The 20,491-nt window shown below is 42.8% G+C and overlaps 1 protein-coding gene across 1 annotated transcript in view; it reads left to right on the top strand.

Annotated features, from left to right (window-relative positions):
• Window positions 1–4,161: 4,161 nt before the first annotated feature.
• LOC100566605 (zinc finger protein 813) overlaps window positions 4,162–20,491 on the top strand; it is a 35,937-nt gene continuing 19,607 nt past the window's right edge. Inside the window, exons 1-4 of the mRNA XM_062973538.1 lie at window positions 4,162–4,836; window positions 5,885–5,990; window positions 6,643–6,725; window positions 8,128–8,251. Of these exons, the coding sequence (XP_062829608.1) occupies window positions 4,162–4,836; window positions 5,885–5,990; window positions 6,643–6,725; window positions 8,128–8,251 (988 nt within the window). The remainder of the gene's footprint in view (window positions 4,837–5,884; window positions 5,991–6,642; window positions 6,726–8,127; window positions 8,252–20,491) is intronic.

Genomic DNA, 20,491 nt, shown 5'->3' on the forward strand with positions numbered 1-20,491 from the left:
GGCGTTGTCCGTAGACTCCTCCAAGGTCATGTGACCGGCATGGCTGCATGGAGCATCGTTACCTTCCCGCTGGAGTGGTAACTATTGATCTACTCACATTTGGCATGTTTTTCAACTGCTACCCTGTTTCCCTGAAAATAAGACATCCCAAAAAAATAAGACCTAGTAGAAGTTTTGCTGAATTGCTAAATATAAGGCCTCCCCCAAAAGTAAGTTTTTGTTTGGAAGCATGCCCGGCGCCTGCCAAACAAAACACCATAGCATGCAGGATTGGTAAATATACATAATAATAATAATAATAATAATAATAATAATAATAATAATAATAATAATAATTTTATTTTTATACCCCGCCTCCATCTCCCCAGAGGGACTCGGGGCGGCTTACATACCAGTTCTATATGGAAATAATGGTAGTAAATAGAAATTCTTGACAGGAGTCACAGTTTGTCTGGTTTAGTTATATTGGTTTGTGATGACAACTGTACAGTATAGAATCAATGTTCATTTGAATATGAATTCTTCTTAATGGAAAATTAAGACATCCCCTGAAAATATGACCTAGCGCATCTTTGGGAGTAAAAAATAATATAAGACACTGTCTTATTTTCGGGGAAACACGGTAGTTTGGCAGAAGCTGGAGCTAACAGCGGGTGCTCACTCCGCTCCCGGGATTTGAACCTGGCACTTTTTGGTCCGCAAGTTCAGCAGCTCAGTGCTTTAACACACTTCACCATCGGGCTCCTTACCCAACATAAACAGGCTGGCAGAACATTGGGTAATCGAAAATGTTGGATAATGAGGGATTAAGGAAAAGCCTTTTAAATGTCAAATTACGTTATGATTTTACAAATTAAGCTTCAAAACATCATGTTTTACAACAAATTGACAGGAAAAAGCAGTTCAATACACGGTAATGTTATGTAGTAATTACTGTATTTATAAATTTAGCACCAAAACATTGCAATGCATTGAAAACATTGACTACAAAAACACTGACTACTAAAAGGCAGATTGTGTTGGATAATACAGAATGTTGGGTAAGTGAAGGTTGGATAAGCAGGACTCTACTATATTTATATGAATGGAACAAAGTTTAAATCTATTTGAACCGACAGAATGCAAAGGTGCCACTATCTCAGCCACACTTTTGCATTTCGGAGCGTTTCAGATTTTGACATTCAGGATAAGTGATGTTCAACATTATGCACATCACCTGAAGATAATTTTATTCCTAATATATTTATATGCATGGAACAAAGTTTGAATCTATTTGAACTGACAGAATGCAAAGGTGTCACTATCTCAGCCACACAGTTTTGGATGTTTGGAGCATTTGTATTTTCTGGATTAGGGAAAATACAGGGGTTATTGGAATTTCTCCTGGCTGCCTTTCAGCTGCTTATGAAAAATAGTTATAGAATAAAGAAGGAAGCCTCTAAATCAGCTCGGCTAGCTGTTTCCATGTCTATTGGATCCTTGCAAAGTTGTGGAAGGGTTAAAGCAATAAAGCTTTGGCTCCTAGAAAAGCCTCCAAGGCTCTCAGCCAGCTTCCTGCTCCACCTCCTTTTCTCTCTCTTCTTGAGAGTAGAAGCCAAAATTGGAGGTTTTTTGTTGTTGGTCCACTTGCAGCTCTGGTGAGTAGTTCAAGGAATATTTCCCCCCTTTTCTTTCTTTTTGAAAATTGAAGCAGGTTTTCTGTGAGGTTGAGCAAGAGGCAGATTCCAGAAAGCATGCTGTGTTCCTAAACTGATTTCTAATCAATCCTTTTGCCAGGCATAAAGTCAGCAGTATGGTGCATCTGCATTGTGGAATTAATGCAGTTCGACACCACTTGAGATGCCATGACTCAATGCAGTGGAATCCTGGGATATATAATTTGGGATAAAAGGGTAAAGACTTTGTGAAACTACAACTCCCAGGAATCCATGACAGTTGAAGTGGTGTCGAACCCCATTTATTCTGCATCCTAAGATTTTGCCCTATGCCATTATTTTTGCTGTGCTCATGGATTCAATTTTAAGCATCCCAAAATTGTGGAGGTTCTAGTGCCATGATATATCATAGCACAGTAAAATGGTGTGCCTTATATAAAACGGCAATAATAATAATAATAATAATAATAATAATAATAATAACTCAGCCGCTATCAGGACCTCAAGATTGAACTTCAAAGACTCTGGCAGAAACCAGTGCAGGTGGTCCCGGTGGTGATGGGCACACTGGGTGCCGTGCCAAAAGATCTCAGCCGGCATTTGGAAACAACAGACATTGACAAAATTACGATCTGCCAACTGCAAAAGGCCACCCTACTGGGATCTGCACGCATCATCCGAAAATACATCACACAGTCCTAGGCATTTGGGAAATGTTCGACTTGTGATTTTGTGATACAAAATCCAGCATATCTATCTTGTTGCTGTGTCACAATAAAATAATAGCATGTTTATTTTGCGGGGTCTGTTATTGTCTTTTTTCTGTGCTGTTTTTTGCGCTTAATAGTGTTAGTGGCACTCGGAAACAAGAGAAACAAGGTTGTTTTTACCTTCAAAAGCCTTCGATCATGATTAGACTCTCATAATACATATGAGGACCTTTAGACTCTTTTTAGCACTTTACCATTCTGAGGTCAAATACGGCTGTTTTATCTACAGCAATTGCTATATTTTATTGTTTTTACCAGTGGGTACTGTGAATTTATGATGTTGTTTTGACTGTTTATTGTCTATGTTTTGTTTTGTACTTGTTGTATTTTGTATTTTGTGTCACACCTTAAGCATTTTGTGAGCTGAGTCCCTCTGGGAGTTGGTGGCGGGATATAAATAAAGTTGTATTATTATTATTATTATTATTATTATTATTATTATTATTATTGACACAAAGACAGAGTATGACACAGCAAACAAGATATATATGCTGGATTTCGTATCACACAATCACAAGCCGAACACTTCCCAAGCATTTAGGACTGTGTGATGTATTTTTGGATGATGTGCGCAGATCCCAGTAAGGTGGCCTTTTGCAGTTGACAGATCGTAATTTTCGTCAATGTTTATTGTTTTTAAATGCCGGCTGAGATCTTTTTTTATATTATTGTTGTTATTATTATTATTATTATTATTATTATTATTATTATTATTATTATTATTATATTGTATGACACAGCAAACAAGATAGATATGCTGGATTTCGTATCACAAAATCACAAGTCGAACACTTCCCAAGTGTCTTGGACTGTGTGATGTATTTTCGGATGATGTGTGCAGATCCCAATAGGGTGGCCTTTTGCAGTTGGCAGATCGTAATTTTGTCAATGTCTATTGTTTCCAAATGCCGGCTGAGATCTTTTGGCACGGCACCCAATGTGCTGATCATCACCGGGATCACCTGCACTGGTTTCTGCCAGAGTCTTTGAAGTTCAATCTTGAGGTCCTGATAGCGGCTGAGTTTTTCCTGTTGTTTTTCGTCAATGCGACTGTCACCTGGAATGGCGACATCAATGATCCAAACCTTTTTCTTTTCCACAACTGTGATGTCTAGTTATTATTATTATTATTATTATTATTATTATTATTATTATTATTATTATTTGATTGTATGACACAGCAAACAAGATAGACATGCTGGATTTCATATCACAAAATCACAAGTCAAACACTTTCCAAGCTATTATTATTAATTATTATTATTACTATTACCCTTGTAGTAAACGTGTGCCCGTGTTCGCTTCGAAACCCTTTATTTATTCATTTCCAACATTTATATCCCGCCCTTCTCACCCGAAGGGCCTCAGGGCAGCGTACAAAATTGGCAACAATTCGATGCCTACACATAATTAAAATAGCAATGAAAATCCAATAAAACAATTAAAACAATATAAAGATATAAAACATATGATTAAAATCCATTCCTCCAAAATCCTTGTGCTGTAGCCGTAAATCAGTCCGGGTTGTCTTTATCATTTAATCTTCGAAAGCCTGGGCACATAGCCATGTGTTCAGGGTTTTTCTAAAACTCAAAAGGGTTGAGTGTTTAGTATAGATTGATGTGCTTGAACTTCTTACATTTTTGGACACGTTTAGGACAAAGTAAAGATCCAGAAACTAGACGCTGTTGCTTGGGACGAAAGCAGTGCAACAAATCCTACCCACCAGCCTCGTCATGGCGAAAGCGACAAGAAAGGTCACCTCCACTATCCAAACTGATTTGGCTGAAGACCCCAGAAGGATTAAACCAGACCCAGACGGACGACCGGCGAAAGAATGGGAAACCCAGTGGCAGGAGTTCTTGCAGGCATTGGATCACCCGCACACCTTATGGAGAACCCCACAGTTGAAAGACCCCACACCGTGGGAAGACACCAAAGCTTTCCTGGCCTCCTTTCAACAAGTTGCCGAAGCCTGTCGTTGGCCAAGGGAAGACTGGGTGGCCCGGCTCCTTCCGGCGCTCAGTGGCGAAGCCAAGCAGGCTTTTAGTGGCCTAGATGCCAAAGACCGGGAGGATTTTGAGAAAGTGACAGCTGCCATCTTGCGCAGGGAGGCCATCAAAATAGAGTCACAGCGCCAGCACTTCAGACAGTTCCGCTACCAGGAGGTGGAAGACCCACAGCGGGTTTACAACCGGCTACAGGAGCTCTGCCGCCAGTGGCTGAAGCCAGACCAACGCTCCAAGGAGCAGATCTTGGAGCTGCTGATCCTGGAGCAGTTCCTGGCCATCTTGCCACCAGAGATCCAGAGCTGGGTTTGGGAATATGGGCCAGAGAACGGTGTCCAGACCGCTGCCTTGGCTGAGGATTTCCTAATGAGCCAGCAAGAGGTGGAGACGTGGAAATGGCAGGTGAGCTTTTGAAAACAGGTGGTTTTGATGTCTTGTTCTTCTTGTTTACTGTCATCAAGTTGACATCTTCTTATAACCGCTCCGAGCCAAACTGGGAGTAGCGGTATACAAGTCTAATAAATAAATAATGGCCCTATAAATGGGAGATCTCCAAGCCTCCCTATCTTCAACAGCCATAATAATAATAATAATAATAATAATAACTACTACTACTACTACTACTTTATTCTTATATCCCACCATCATCTCCTCGAAGAGACTCAGGATCGCTTACAGACAAACAAGGTACCTAAAAAAGAACATAAAAGTTAACGCAATATAAAATAAATAAAATAAAACACATGCAACATAAAAACATTAATTCAGACTCAATCAATTCAGGCCAACCATGGCTTCCTTGACTGACTGAGTCTGGAAATCCATATGATTTCCACTCCTGTATTAGTCCTTTATTATTTCCCAAATTACATGGGATTTTTTATTGTTGTAGGCTTTCACGGCCAGAATTTCTGAGGTGTTGCATGGTTTCTGGGCTGTATAGTTGTTTGTGTTCTAGCAGCATTCTCTCCTGAGGTTTTGCCAGCACCTGTGGCATCCTCTGAAGATGCCAGCCACAGGAGAGAATGCTGCTAGAACACAGCCATACAGTCCAGAAACTACACAACACCCCTACTGTCAGGATCACCGAATCAGCCTGGAACTGGCTGCTTTAATTCCCCATCATAAAGAAGGGAGGTGGGGGGAGGTAATGTAAATAAGACATCTGTTTTGTGAGGGAAATTGAAACTGCAGTTAGCAGACTGTGGGCACAGTCTTGCCTTTGCCCAGAAGGGGACAGGATGGGAATTGGGGTCTGATATACACAGGAGGTTTGAGTGGGAAAACTTTAGAACTGTCTTTTCAAGGATTGTGGAAAGATGGAATAAACAACTTGTCTACAGTGATTTATTGTTGTGAGCTTGATTTTAACTCCAAGATCTTCCAGAGTCTGACATGCAGCCCAGAAACTACACAACACCCTACATTGGATTTGTTACTGCTCTTTCAGGTGCCTATGGGATCAAATGCTGTGACAGTGAATCCACTCAATCCTGGGAAGAGACCACTGTATTCAGAGGCCAAAGAGGGGAGTGATGTGGTTGCTGAATCCCAAGGTAATGGGTTTGGGATTGTGTCCAGGGATTAACTGAAGTGAAGAGTAAAGGTGATCCATTCTTTCCTTTTTTTCAAGAGAATACGTTCTGAATAACATGTCAAACAAATGCCCAGTTGTGTTTCAGATCTAAGGTATGGGATCAGTTGATATAGTCTTATTATATAGTCTGTACATTTGTTGGAGATTCTCACAAAAGGTTTTTTAATCTGAGGAGACACCCATCTAGGAATGTCTAGGTCAGGCTTGGGCAAACTTTGGCCCTCCAGATGTTTTGGACTTCCACAATTCCTAACAGCCTACCGGCTGTTAGGAATTGTGGGAGTTGAAATCCAAAACATCTGGAGGGCCAAAGTTTGCCCATGCCTGACCTAGGTCTTCCAGTATGACTCTGCACAACTTCTTGCAGTTGACCATTGAGTTGATTAATGCTTCTCTCTAGGAATTTCTAGGTTCTCCTCAATCTTTAGGAATTTCTAGGCACAACTCCCTAATCAACCTATTTGAGAAGTTGGCCATATAATTGTCCTGGAGGATCTAGAGATTCCTAGAGAGAACCTATTCATGAAATCTACGAGTGCTCAAAAATTCAAACTGTGAATGTGAAGGGACAACTCAATTCGTAACAAACTTATCTACTCTCCCTTCTACAGATGTTGATGTAGCTCTTCCTAGTCCTTCAGCACCGTTGTTACCCTCCGAGGGACAAGATTTGCCAAATCCAGAGCCAACAGAGGTAAGCAGATTTCTTGGGTGTTTCTTTATAGGTATGACTAGAGTTGCCACATCTCATGGCATGGCTCTGGCCACCTAAGTTTTCACATGCATTTTCCAAGTGGAAGAGGTATGATTCTCTCGTTTTGGTGGGTGCTGAAGCATTCCTGAAAGATTCCTGTGCAATCTATGTTTTAAGGCCGCCAAAGAAGATATGAGATCTGAAAAGTATGTGGGAAATGGAGTTACAAATCATGGAACAAGAGATGAGAAATGTGGTAGAGACAATAGGAATGAAAAGGAATACCAGAGTACGAGAAATGAGGAGGAAAATTTTGCACAAATGGTATCGTACACTCTGCCGATTAGCATACTATTATAAAAAGGGGAGTAGTCAGTGCTGGCATGGATGTCATCAGAAAGGGCGGTTTATGCATATGATGTGGGAATGTGAATATGTCCAATATTTTTGGCAGACTATACAAAATGAGTCAAATCAAATACTAGGAAATGAGTGGGTCATAACAAATGAAATAGCGGTATTAGGGAAAAGAGAGGAATCAGGAAATAAAAGGGAAATAAAAGAAGCGATAATTGAATGCGCACAAGCAGTAATAGTATTAGGGTGGAAGGATAAATCAAAATGGACAGTAAATAAATGGTACCAATATATGGTGGAGCAAATGGAATTTGAAATTATGAATGTGAGACTAAATGCTGTAAAAACTAATGAAAATGAAATGAGAGAAATGGAAGAAAGATGGACAAGGGTAATGAACTATATCATGAATCAATCTGGAGATCAAGCCATAAGAAATAAGATATAAATGTTATATAGTATACAGGATGGAAATGGATAAAGATAAAGATATAAAGATTGACTCAAAAGGAAATGAATATGTAAGAAAACAATCCTCGTGTTGGTGGTGGGAATTCTAATTGTTTTGTATGTGTACGGTATGTATTTTTTGTGTTTTAAAAAATAAATATTCGGGGAGGGGGGGGGGGAAGGCCGCCAAAGAAGCAGAGACCACCACCCTTCGAGATGATTGTTTTCTTGTCCAATAGCTCTTACTGTCAAGACGTACTTCCTAATATCCAGCTGGAATCTCTTTCTCCTGTAATTTCAATCCCTTGCTCCATGTTCTAGTTTCCAGAGCAGCAAAAAACAAAGCTTGGCCCCTCGTCAATGTGACATCGTCTCAAATATATAAACATGTCATGTCTCCTCTCGGCCTTCTCTTTTCCAAACTAAACACACCCAGCTCCCTCAGCCATTCCTCATAGGGCTTGGCTTCCAGATCTTTGACCATCTTGGTCTCCCTTCTCTTGACACATCTCAGCTTATCAGTCTCCTTGTGCTGCGATGCCCACAACTGGATGCAGGTTTCCAGGCGAGGTCTGACCAAAGCTGTTTCTTATAGGGATCTGTGGACTTTGAGCTGGCTGTGCATTTCACTGAAGGTGAGTGGGCTTTGGTGGATCCAAACCAAAGAGCTCTCTACAAGGAGGTCCTGCAAGAGAACTACAGGGACGGATCGTCTCTGGGTAAGTAAGCTATCCTGTGTGTTCACCGTGCATTTTCTTTCCGTCTTCCTGATCATCCTATATTTTATCCTGAGCCTTACGTTGATCCTGTATAATTTTTGCCTCTATATATATTGCACCATGCTCAGACTCATTGTTCTGATATGCTGTTTTATCCTGTTATATGGTTTTATTGTTTATATTTGTTTTAATGTATGACTGTTTATTATATGTGACATTGGGCTTGTTCCCCATGTGAGCCGCCCTGAGTCCCCAGGGGGGAAATGAGAGTGGGATATAAAAATAAAGTATTATTATTATTATTATTTCTTTTAATTCACTTGATTTGGGTGGGTTGCAGAACAGGGATGAAATTACAGTTCATGTGATGTTTAGTCTTGAGCCTCTTTCCTTGTGACACCATCATTTGTGGCTGCCCAGAAATGTGCAGGCTTTCCTACTATTCTGAAAGGCAGAAATGTCTCTCTTAAGGCTTACATAGGGTCCTTCCATATAACCCACAATATCTGCTTTGAACTGGGTTATCTGAGTCCACACTGCCATATAATCCAATTCAAAATGATCTTAACAGATTAGAGAGATGATTGGCCAAAACTAACAAAATAAATTTCAGCAGGGACAAATGCAAGATACTCCACTTAGGCAGAAAAAAATGAAATGCAAAGCGACAGAGTGTAGGGCAATGCCTGGCTCAACAGCAGTACATGTGAAAAAGATCTTGGAGTCCTCGTGGGAACAAGTTTAACATGAGCCAACAATGTCATGCGGCAGCAAAAAAAGCCAATAGGATTTTGGCCTGCATCAATAGGAATATAGTATCTAGATGCAGAGAAGTCATGATACCCCTCTATTCTGCCTTGGTCAGACCACACCTGGAATCACACTGTGTCCAATTCTGGGTACCGCAACTGAAGGGAAATGTTGACAAGCTGGAATGTGTCCAGAGGAGGGTGACTAAATCAAGGATCAAGGGCCTGGAGAATAAGTCCTATGAGGAGTGGCTGAAAGGGCTGGGCATATTTAGCCTGCAGAAGAGAAGGCTGAGAGGAGACATGAGGAGGACCATATATAAATATGTGAGGGGAAGTCATAGGAGGAGGGAGCAAGATTATTTTCTGCTGCCCTGCAGACTAGGACGCGGAACAATGGCTTCAAACTACAGGAGAGGAGATTACACCTGAACATTAAGAAGAACTTCCTCACTGTGAGAGCTGTTCAGCAATGGAACTCTCTGCCCAAGTCCAGCCCAGGGGCCACTTGCAGCCCCTGTTCAAATTTCCACTGTCCATCTCTCTCCAGGCCTCCCTCCCATGCTTCTTTCCTTCTTCCCTTCCTCCTCCCTTTCCTGGCTTCCTTCCTCTCCATTCCTCACACCAGAAGCAACTTGCATTATGTTCTCAAGTCGCTTTTGACACAATTTTTTAAATAAATCGAGGGACCATCTTACTGTCTTCATATGGTCCTTCCAGACAAGCGAATTCCAAATATTGTAGCTGTTTCTACACTGTAGAATGAATGCAGTCTGACACGCTTTCTAATTCCACTCCAGACAGTTCTTTATCTCTTCCTAATGTTCAGGTGGAAACTCTTTTCTTGCAATTTGAATCCATTACTCCATTGTGTCCTAGTCTCCAGAGCAACAGAAAACAAGCTCGCCTCCTCAATATGACATCCTGTCAGATATTTAAACATGGCTATCATGTCCCTGGTGGTGGTGCAGTGTGTTAAAGCGCTGAGCTGCTGAACTTGCAGACTGAAAGGTCCCAGGACCAAATCCCAGGAGCAGAATGAGCGCCTGCTGTTAGCCCCAGCTCCTGCCAACCTAGCAGTTCGAAAACATGCAAATGTGAGTAGATAAGTAGGTACCGCTCCGGCGGGAAGGTAACGGCGCTCCATGCAGTCATGCCGGTCACATGACCTTGGAGGTGTCTACGGAAAACGCCGGCTCTTCGGCTTAGAAATGGAGATGAGCACCAACCCCTAGAGTCGGTCACGACTGGACTTAACGTCAGGAGAAACCTTTACCTTTACCTTTATCATGTCCCGCTCAGCCAACTAACTTCTGGAGCTCCCAGTGGCGCAATGGATTAAACTCTTGCACCAGGAGGACTGCTGATTGAAACATCAGCGGTTCGAATCTGGGGAGTGGGGTGAGCTCCCATCTGTCAACTCTAGCTTTCGGAGACGCGAGAGAAGCCTCCCACAGGATGGTAAAACATCAAATATCTGGGCGTCCTCTAGGCAGCGTCCTTGGAGATGGGAAATTCTCACACCAGAAGCAACTTGCAGTTTCTCAATTTGCTCCTGACACGAAAAAAAAACATAACTTCTAAAATGTTGTTTTTTCATTTCCATAATTTTTATATTTTTCTTGCCCTATCCCACTCCTCCTTCCCTCCTTGATCTTGATTCCTTCCCTGTTCCCTCAGAAAATCTGGCAACAACGGAGGTGAAGCAGGAGAGCCTTCAGTGCAACAGTCCGGAGATGGCTGCACAACATGAGCTATACCACGAGGAGGCATCTCTGAAGCCCGTGGTCCACAAAAGAGATGGTGGCTGGGATCTGTTTCAGGGGAGGAAGCCAGGGAGGAGATGGCATGGGTCTGCATCAACAACAGAACAGATCTGGGGCTTTAGCAAAATCCTGTCCCACAAGAGAGAGAGGCAGCATCCTTGCCCCGAATGTGGGAAAAGATTCCACTACCGATCCCAGCTCGTGAAACACCAGCTCGTCCACACGGGCATCAAACCCTACAAGTGTGCCGTCTGCGGGAGAAGCTTCCAGAGGAAAGACAACCTTCGCACGCATCAGAAAATCCACACGGGCGAGAGGCCGCACAGTTGCCCAGAATGTGGGAAAAGTTTTTGTGACAAAGGCAAGCTGCAGAGGCATCAGAGAATCCATGCCAGGAGTGAGAAGGAACTGTCCAAGAGAGGTGACCTCCTCGCACACCAGGCAACTCACGCAGGCGAGCAGCTGTACAAATGCTCCGAGTGCGGGAGACGGTTCTGCGACCGGTTCCGACTGAGCCAGCACCAGAGGGTCCACATGGGGGAGAGACCGTTCGAATGCCCTTGGTGCCGGAAGCGATTCTGTCGGAAGGGGAACCTCAACATCCACCAGAAAGTCCACACCGGGGAGAAGCCGTTCGCCTGCTCCGAGTGCGGCAAGAGCTTTAGCGAGAAGGCCAAGCTGATCCGACATCAGAGGATCCACACGGGAGAAAAGCCGTTTGCGTGTTTGATGTGTGGGAAAAGTTTCAATCAGCGGGAAACCTTGATGAGGCACCAGCGGGTCCATACGGGAGAGAAACCCTACAGTTGTCTGGAGTGTGGGGAACATTTCGCTCAAAAAGAGACACTACTTAGACACCAGAGAATCCACAAAGGAGAAAGCAACAACTGTTTTCCATGAAGGGGGAATAGGTCTTCATCTACACTCTAGAATTAATGCAGTTTGACACCACTTAACTGCCTTGGCTCAATGCTGTGGAATGGGATTTGTAGTTTGGTGGGGCACCAACACTCTTTGGTAGAGAAAGCTGAAGACTTTGAAAATTAACTCCCACGAAGACTTGTAAAACTCAGCTCCCTTGATCCCATAGTTTTGAGCCTAGGCCGTTAAAGTGGCGTCAAACTGCATTAATGTAATGTGTTGTTAAAGACTTTCCTGGCCGGAATCACTGGGTTGCTGTGAGTTTCCTGGGCTGTATGGCCATGTCCCAGAAGCATTCTCTCCTGAAGTTTCGCCCACATCTATGGCAGGTGTCCTCAGAAGTTGTGAAGTCTGTTGGAGTTTATATACTTGTGGAATAATGTCCAGGGTGGGAGAAAGAACTCTTGTCTGTTTGAGGCAAGTGTGAATTTTGCATTTGGCCAGCTTGATTAGCATTGAATGGCCTTTCAGCTTCACAGCCTGGCTGATTCCTGCCTGGGGGGATCCTTTGTTGGGAGTGTTAGCTGATGTTAGAAAGGAAGAAACTATGGAAATGAATAAAATCTGGTTACCAGTATTAAAAAAAACTCTAAAATCAAGACAGTAAATAAATAATATCCCTCAGAAAACGGGAATTCCAGGCATTAAACAATCGGGGCCAGCTAACACCTCCCAACAAAGGATTCCCCCAGGCAGGAAGCAGCCTGGTTTTGAACCTGAAAGGCCATTCAATGCTAATCAAGCTGGCCAATTGCAACATTCACACTTGCCTCCAACAGACAAGAGTTCTTTCTCCCACCCTGGACATTATTCCACAGATACAGTAGAGTCTCACTTATCCAAGCTAAACAGGCCGGCAGAAGCTTGGATAAGCGAAAATCTTGGATAATAAGGAGGGATTAAGGAAAAGCCTATTAAACATCAAATTAGGTTATGATTTTACAAATTAAGCACCAAAATATCATGTTATACAACAAATTTGACAGAAAAAGTAGTTCAATACGCAGTAATGTTATGTTGTAATTACTGTATTTATGAATTTAGCACCAAAATATCACGATATATTGAAAACATTGACTACAAAAATGGCTTGGATAATCCAGAGGCTTGGATAAGTGAGACTCTACTGTATATATAAACCCCACTGGCCTAGTTTCCAACAAACCTCACAACCTCTGAGGATGCCTGCCACAGATGTGGGTGAAACGTGAGGAGAGAGTGCTTCTGGAACATGGCCAAACAGCCCGGAAAACTCACAGCAACCCTGTATTAATGTACTGTGTAGAGGTTTGGAATAAATCAGGTGTGGATAAAGTATAGTTTGAGTGTCACATGTACCTCTTGGGACCCCCAAACTCCCTATATATTTTTCGCACCAATTTTCAGGTATTTTTTCCCCCATTACTGCCTGGAAAAGACAAAACAAGAAACAATAATTCATAATGTTTGCCAGTTTGCATGAAGTAGTCATCACATAGACAAAAGATTCCTTCATGTTTTATCTGGTGCTATTGAACAGTCAATGCAATGAACCCACAGCTATACAAATTCTCACAAAATGCCCCTGTTATTTTTTAAATGGGTGTGCAGAATGAAGGCAAGGAATGTGTTGTCGAAGGCTTTCATGGCTGGAATCACAGGGTTGTTGTGTGTTTTCAGGGCTGTATGGCCATGTTCCAGAAGTGTTCTCTCCTGACGTTTCACCCACATCTATGGCAGGCATCCTCAGAGGTTGTGAGGTTTGTTGGAAACTGGGCAACCTCTGAGGATGCCTGCCATAGATGTGGGCAAAATGTCAGGAGAGAATACTTCTGGAACATGGCCATACAGCCGTGAAAACACACAACAACCCTGAAGGCAAGGAACTTTGAAAAAGGCAAATGTGCTTTACACAAAAAGCAAAAAACGTGCTTGAAAATGGTTGGGATTTTCTTAAACTTTTCGGTAGGTGGAAGAGAGCTGACTTGTTTGCAGCAACTTTGGGGAAAAATTTTGCTTTGTTTAACAACCAAACTACGCACTTGGAAAGAGGTTTAATGACAAAGGGAAGGACGGTTGCTTCAGAAGGTAATCACCTTATGCTTTAGGTGATGTTCACTTGTGTTTAGTCACTCTTCATGATTTATTGTTTTGTGGACAGTTGGCCCAGTTTGCCTTTATTTCGTCAATTGGCTGTTGTTGGTTTGTTTGTATTGCAGATATTGTAATTCTAATGCAAATGTGCAGCGCTTCTGCACTCCCAACATGGCGAATGAAGAGTTTCAAATGGAATAGAAAGCATTGCTAGACTTGTGTGTATGTTTACATTTCCAAATGCATATCCAATTTCTTTTAAGAAATTATCACAACATTGAGCCAATGGACTATCAAGTTCAAAATAGAATATGTTCCTCCTATTCCTGGGGAATGCATTCCTGAACAGGAGAATGGATAATTGGGAACCATATTGAAAATACAGTAGAGTCTCACTTATCTAACATAAACGGACCGGCAGAACGTTGGATAAGTGAAAATGTTGGATAATAAGGAGGGATTAAGGAAAAGCCTATGAAACGTCAAATTACATTATAATTTTACAAATTAGGCACCAAAACATCACGTTTTACAACAAATCGACAGAAAAAATAGTCCAAAAGACAGTAATGTTATGTAGTGATTGCTGTATTTATGAATTTAGCACCAAAACATCGCAATATATTGAAAACATTGTTTAAAAAAAACAAACATTGGCTACTAACAAATTGACTACAAATAAAGATAGAATTGCATAAAATGAACTTACAATAGTAACATGGTTGGAAATTAAATCCATAAAAAGTTCAATCCTTGCTGCCTAGAGAAACAGCTGTGGATCGGGGCGGGAGGCAGACTGCGTTGGATAATCCAGAACGCTGGATAAGCGGATGCTGGATAAGTGAGACTCTACTGTAATACGTTCTGCTGGAAGTTAACATAGTCATTTTGGAGGACCAAGAGCATTTCTAGAGGGCATCATTTTGTCTGATTTTTTAAAAATCGTGTCAGAAGCAACTTGAATACATACTGCAAGTCGCTTCTAGTGTGGGAGAATTGGCCATCTACAGAGACATTGCCCAGGGGATGCCTGGATGTGTTACCATCCTGCTGGGAGGCTTCTCTCATGTCCCCGGAAGCTAGAGCTGACAGACGGGAACTCACCCCATCTCACGGATTTGAACCAGCAACCGTTGGGTCAGCAACCCAACCTTCAGGTCAGCAGTCCAGCTAGCGCAAGGGTTTTTAACCCATTGCGCCACCACAGCTTCCCATTTTTCTCTGATGCAAGTTAATGAAACCATGGAACGAGAGTTGTATTGCACTGTTTTTCATGATTAATGCGTGGCCTTTCAAAGATCTGGGATGCAGCTACACTGTCGAATTAGCACACTTTGACACCACTTGAACCTCCATGGCTCAATGCTATGGAGCCTTGGGAACTGCAGTTTTACAAGGTCTTCAGCCTTACCTGACAGAGAGCGCTGGTGCCTTGCCAAATTGCAACTCTCAGTATTCAGTAGCACAGCAGTTAATGTGGGACCTAAACTGCATTAATTGTACAGTGTAGAGATGCAACCCTTGATTTCCAACCTGGAGAAAAATTATCCCCTTGGAAGTACATCTACACTGTGTCGTTAATGCAGTTTGGGCTAACTGTATTAATTCTACTGTGGAATGTATTCTTTATTTCCAACCTGGAGAACTTTATCCCCATGGGAGTGCATCTACACTGTATAATTAATGCAGTTTGTCCCCACATTAACTGCTGTGTCACAATGCTATGGAATACTGGGACTTGTAGTTAGGTGAAACCCCATCACTCTTTGTTGGGTAAGGCTAGTTCTAGTCTTAATTCTAGTGTGAAATGCACTTTTTATTTCCAACCTGGAGAAAAATTATCCCCTTGGAAGTACAGTCGAGTCTCACTTATCCAACACTCGCTTATCCAACATTCTGGATTATCCAACAGATTTTTGTAGTCAAGTGTTTTCAATACATCATGATATTTTGGTGCTAAATTTGTAAATACAGTAATTACTACATAGCATTATTGCATATTGATCTACTTTTTCTATCAAATTTGTTGTATAACATGTTTTGGTGCTTAATTTGTAAAATCATAACCTAATTTGATGTTTAATAGGCTTTCCCTTAATCTCTCATTATCCAACATATTCACTTATCCAACGTTCTGCCGGCCCGTTTACGTTGGATAAGTGAGACTCTGCTGTACTTGTAGTTTGGTGAGGCACCAGCACTCTTGGTGCAGGTAAAGCTAAGTGCATCAATTCCACTGTGGAATGCATTTTATTTCCAACTTGGAAAAAAATTATCCCCTTGGAAGTGCATCTATACTGTATCATTAATGCAGTTTGCCTCACATTAACTGCTGTGTCACAATGCTATGGAATACTGGGACTTGTAGTTTGGTGAGGCACCAGCACTTTGTTAGGTATGGCTAACTGCATTAATTCTAGTGTGAAATGCACTTTTTATTTCCAACCTGGAGAAAAATTATCCCCATGAGAGTGCATCTACACTGTATAATTAATGCAGTTTGCCTCACATTAACTGCTGTGTCACAATGCTATGGAATACTGGGGCTTGTAGTTAGGTAAGGCTAACTGCATTAATTGTACTGTGGAATGCACTCTTTATTTCCAACCTGGAGAAATGTATCCCCATGGGAGTGCATCTACACTGTATCATTAATGCAGTTTGGCCCCACATTAACTGCTGTACCTCAATGCTATGGAATAGTGGGACTTGTAGTTAGGAAAGACATAAGTTAGGGAGGGCGAAAGACCTTGCTAAACTACATCTCCCAGGATTAGTGACTCACTGTCTTTTGCTCCTCTGCTTCTGCTCCTTTGCTCCATAGCAGTGCCTGTTTCAATCCCCTTCTCTGCAAGCCTGCTGGCTCAGTCTCCGCGCAAAGGCTCCTGGGACATGTAGTCGCATAGCCTCGCTTGGAACGTCAGTTCAGAGCGCCTGGCCTGCTTTGGAAAACTACAACCCCCAGAGTTCTTTCGTCGCGGGGATGGGAAGGGGAGCTTTGACCGGTCTTAAGTTTGCAAATAAAAGCAAACCCAGGTCTGGGAAGGCTGCCTTGATGCAGAGTGTATATAAATGGATAGATTTAGATAGATAGATCAATCTATCAATAGAGTGTCTGCAGATAGATAAGGATTTCCTGCTTGGAAAGCACAGAATGGAAGGGGAGGGGGGAAGAAGAGGAGGAGGAGAAGGGGGATGGTACTTTGCACATGCTCAGAGGCCTTCCTGAATAAAACGTTGACGCCCCGGAAAGCTTGTGCTTCCCTTTCCGTCCTGGTGAAGGCTGGGGTTTGGGGGGGAAGGGGCTTCTCGAAATTCCTGGGAGGAGATTGCAGAAAGGGAGGCGCTCTGCACATGCTCAGAGGCACTGCCGCCTTGAGCCAGCCTTCCTCCCTTCCTAGCAGCCAAATTCCCCTGCTAGGCTTTTGAAAGGGGGAGAGAGAGAGGCCAAGCTTCATTATTATTATTATTATTTTGCTTTGGAAAGAAATACTCTGTACATGCTCAGAGGCATTGTTTATTGTAGTATTATTATTATTATTTATTTAACCAAAACCATTTTGCCTATTTTGGGATTCTTTTCTGGTCTTCTTTTTCCAAACAGGTAGGTTTTTTTCAAGTGGGATTGGGAGGGCATTGGCACTTTGTGCATGCTCAGAGGCACTCCCCATTTGAGTGAATTCGCCAAGAGGGATGGGGGTGGGCTTTGGCACTCTGTACATGCTCAGAGGCACTCACAATTTGAACATTTTTGTAGGCATGGGCAAACTTGGGCCCTCCAGGTGTTTTGGACTTCAACTCCCACCATTCCTAACAGCCGGCTGTTAGGAATGGTGGGAGTTGAAGTCCAAAACACCTGGAGGGCCCAAGTTTGCCCAGATTTATTTTAAGGTCTCTTTGGGTCTTTTCTTGTTGTTTTCCTACACCTTTTGGCACTCTGCACATGCTCAGAGGCACTCTTGACCTCCCCCCAAATAGAAGGAAATTGTGTCCAGGCCTGTGCTTGAAACTTTTTAGTCCCAATTTAATTCAAATTTCATATCAGCCTTGATGAAGGAGTGAGTGAGTGAGTGGGTGGGTGATGGCACTCTGCACATGCTCAGAGGCACTCTTGACCTCCACCCAAACAGCAGGAAATCGTGTCCAGCCCTGTGCTTGAAACTCGTTAGCTCCAATTTAATTCAAATGTCAGGTCAATCTTGATGAAGGAATTAGTGGGGGTGGGTGATGGTACTCTGCTCATGCTCAGAGGAACTCTTTTCTTCCGAAAATGGGGAAATCAGGTCCATCTCTGAGCTTGAAGCTCTTTAACTCACACTTAACTCAAATTTCAGGTCAGCCTTGAGGAAGGGGTGGGAGGATGAGTGATGGTACTCTGCACAGGCTCAGAGGCACTCTTGACCTCCACCCAAACAGCAAGAAATCGTGTCCAGCTCTGAGCTTTAGCTCCAATTTAATTCAAATTTCGGGTCAACCTTGATGAAGAAGTGAATGGGTGGGTGGGTGATGGCATTCTTCACATGCTCAGAGGCACTCTTGGCCTCCACCCAAACAGCAAGAAATCGTGTCCAGCTCTGAGCTTTAGCTCCAATTTAATTCAAATTTCGGGTCAACCTTGATGAAGAAGTGAATGGGTGGGTGGGTGATGGCACTCTGCACATGCTCAGAAGCGGCATATTCTTCCAAAATTGGGAAAACCAAGCCCATCTTTGCGCTTGATGCTCCGTAACTAACATTTAACTCAAATTTCAGGAAAGGGTGGGTGGATCGGTGATGGCACTCTGCACATGCTTAATAGAGGCTCTCTCCTAATCCCAACTCTTTAACTCAGATTTATTCCAGTCCTCTTTGGTGTCCTGTTCCTTCTCTGTTTTTGCCTCTTTGGGTTCTTTTCTGATTGCTTTACTTCTCCTTTTCCAAGCAGGTGAGCTTTGCTTGCTTCTCGAGGAAGGGTGGATGGATATTGGCACTCTATATATGCTCAGAGGCACTTTTTACTTCCTCCAAACAGCAGGAAATTGTGTCCAGCTCAGAGCTTTGAAACTCTTTAGCTCTAACTTAATTCAAATTTCAGTTCAGCCTTGATGAAGGGGTGGGTGGGTTGGTGATGGCACTCTGCACATGCTCAGATGCACTATTTTCCTCCGAAAACGGGGAAATCGGGTCCATCTCTGAGCTTGAAGCTCTTTAAGGGCCCTTCCAGACAGGCCCTGTATCCCAGGATAAAATCCCAGGTTTTTATTTATCCCAGGTTATTTGCCAGTGCAGACTCATATAATCCAGTTTTAATCAGAAAACATTTGGATCAGATCCTGGGATATATTGCCTGTCTGGAAGGGCCCTAATTCACATTTAACTCAACCTTGAGGAAGGGATAGGTGGATGGATTGATGGCACTCTGCACATGCTTAGAGGCACTCTTTACTCCCCCCCCCCCCCCCAAATCTGGAAAATCTCAATTCTGAACTGCAACTCTTTAACTCAAATTCATTCCAGTCCTGTTTGGTATCCTGTTCCTTCTCTATTTTTGCCTCTTTGGGTTCTTTTCTGCTTACTTTCCTTTTCCAAGCAGGCGAGGCTTGCTTGTTTCTTGAGAAATGATGAGTAGGTTTTGGCACTCTGTACATGCTCAGAGGCACTCTTTGTTTCCCCCAAAATATGGGAACTCCGGGCCCCACTGAAGCTCTTCAACTCCAATTTGAGCCCTCCTTTGGTCTCCTTTTCCATTTATGCCTCTTTGGGTCTTTTCTTGATTTCTTTCTCCTTTTTCCAAGCCTTGCTTGCTTCTTGAGGAAGGGTGAACGGATATTGGCACTCTGCACATGCTCAGAGGTACTCTTTACCTTCTCCCCAAACAGCAGAAAATTGTGTCCGGCTCAGAGCTTGAAATTCTTTAACTTAAAAAATGTAACTCAAATTTCAGCTCCGTCTTGAAAAAAAAAGGTCATGGCACTCTGTACATGCTCAGAGGCACTCTTTACCTTCTCCCCAAACAGCAGAAAATTGTGTCTGGCTCAGAGCTTGAAACTGTTTTTAACTTCAAAAATGTAGCTCAAATATCAGCTCAGTCTTGGAAAAAAAGGGTCATGGCATTCTTCACATGCACAGAGGCACTCTGTATCCCCAAATAAAGGAACCCGGGCTCAATGCTGAGCTGAGGCTCTTTGATCAAAATGTCACTCCTTCTTTGTATCCGATTCCTTCCCCATTTTGCCATTTGGAGATCTTTTTGATGGCTTTTCTCCTCTTCTTCCAAGCAGAGGAGATGAGCTTGAGGAGGGAGACTGTGAGTGATGGCACTCTGCACATGTTCAGAGGTACTCTTTGCATCCCACAGCTTGGAAGTACTCCAATTTCTTTTTAAAAAATCTCCCAAAATCAAATCATAATTTTGCCCTTTTCTAGAAGGGACCCTATTTTGCTACGTCATTGTATGCAATGGGCCGGGCTGTGGGCAACTGGTTAGTAGCCAGCTGCAATAAATCACTAATGAGATCAAAGCCCTAATTAACCATTAATAGTCTACCTTGTTGTTTACCTAAGCAGCCGGAAAGACAGTTGCCTCTGTCAAGTAGGAAATTTAGGTATCGCTTTAGGTGGGGAGGCTAATTTAACTAATTGACAACACCATAAAATTGCCAGCAGTAAGTGGAAGGAATGAGGAAGTACTCCCGTCAAGGATTCGGTGTCACAAGTGGACGGTGAAGCAGCGGCTCCCCCTGTGGCTGGAA

The sequence above is a fragment of the Anolis carolinensis genome, chromosome 2 (genome assembly GCF_035594765.1).
Source record: "Anolis carolinensis isolate JA03-04 chromosome 2, rAnoCar3.1.pri, whole genome shotgun sequence".
NCBI classification, from domain to species: Eukaryota; Metazoa; Chordata; class Lepidosauria; order Squamata; family Dactyloidae; genus Anolis; species Anolis carolinensis.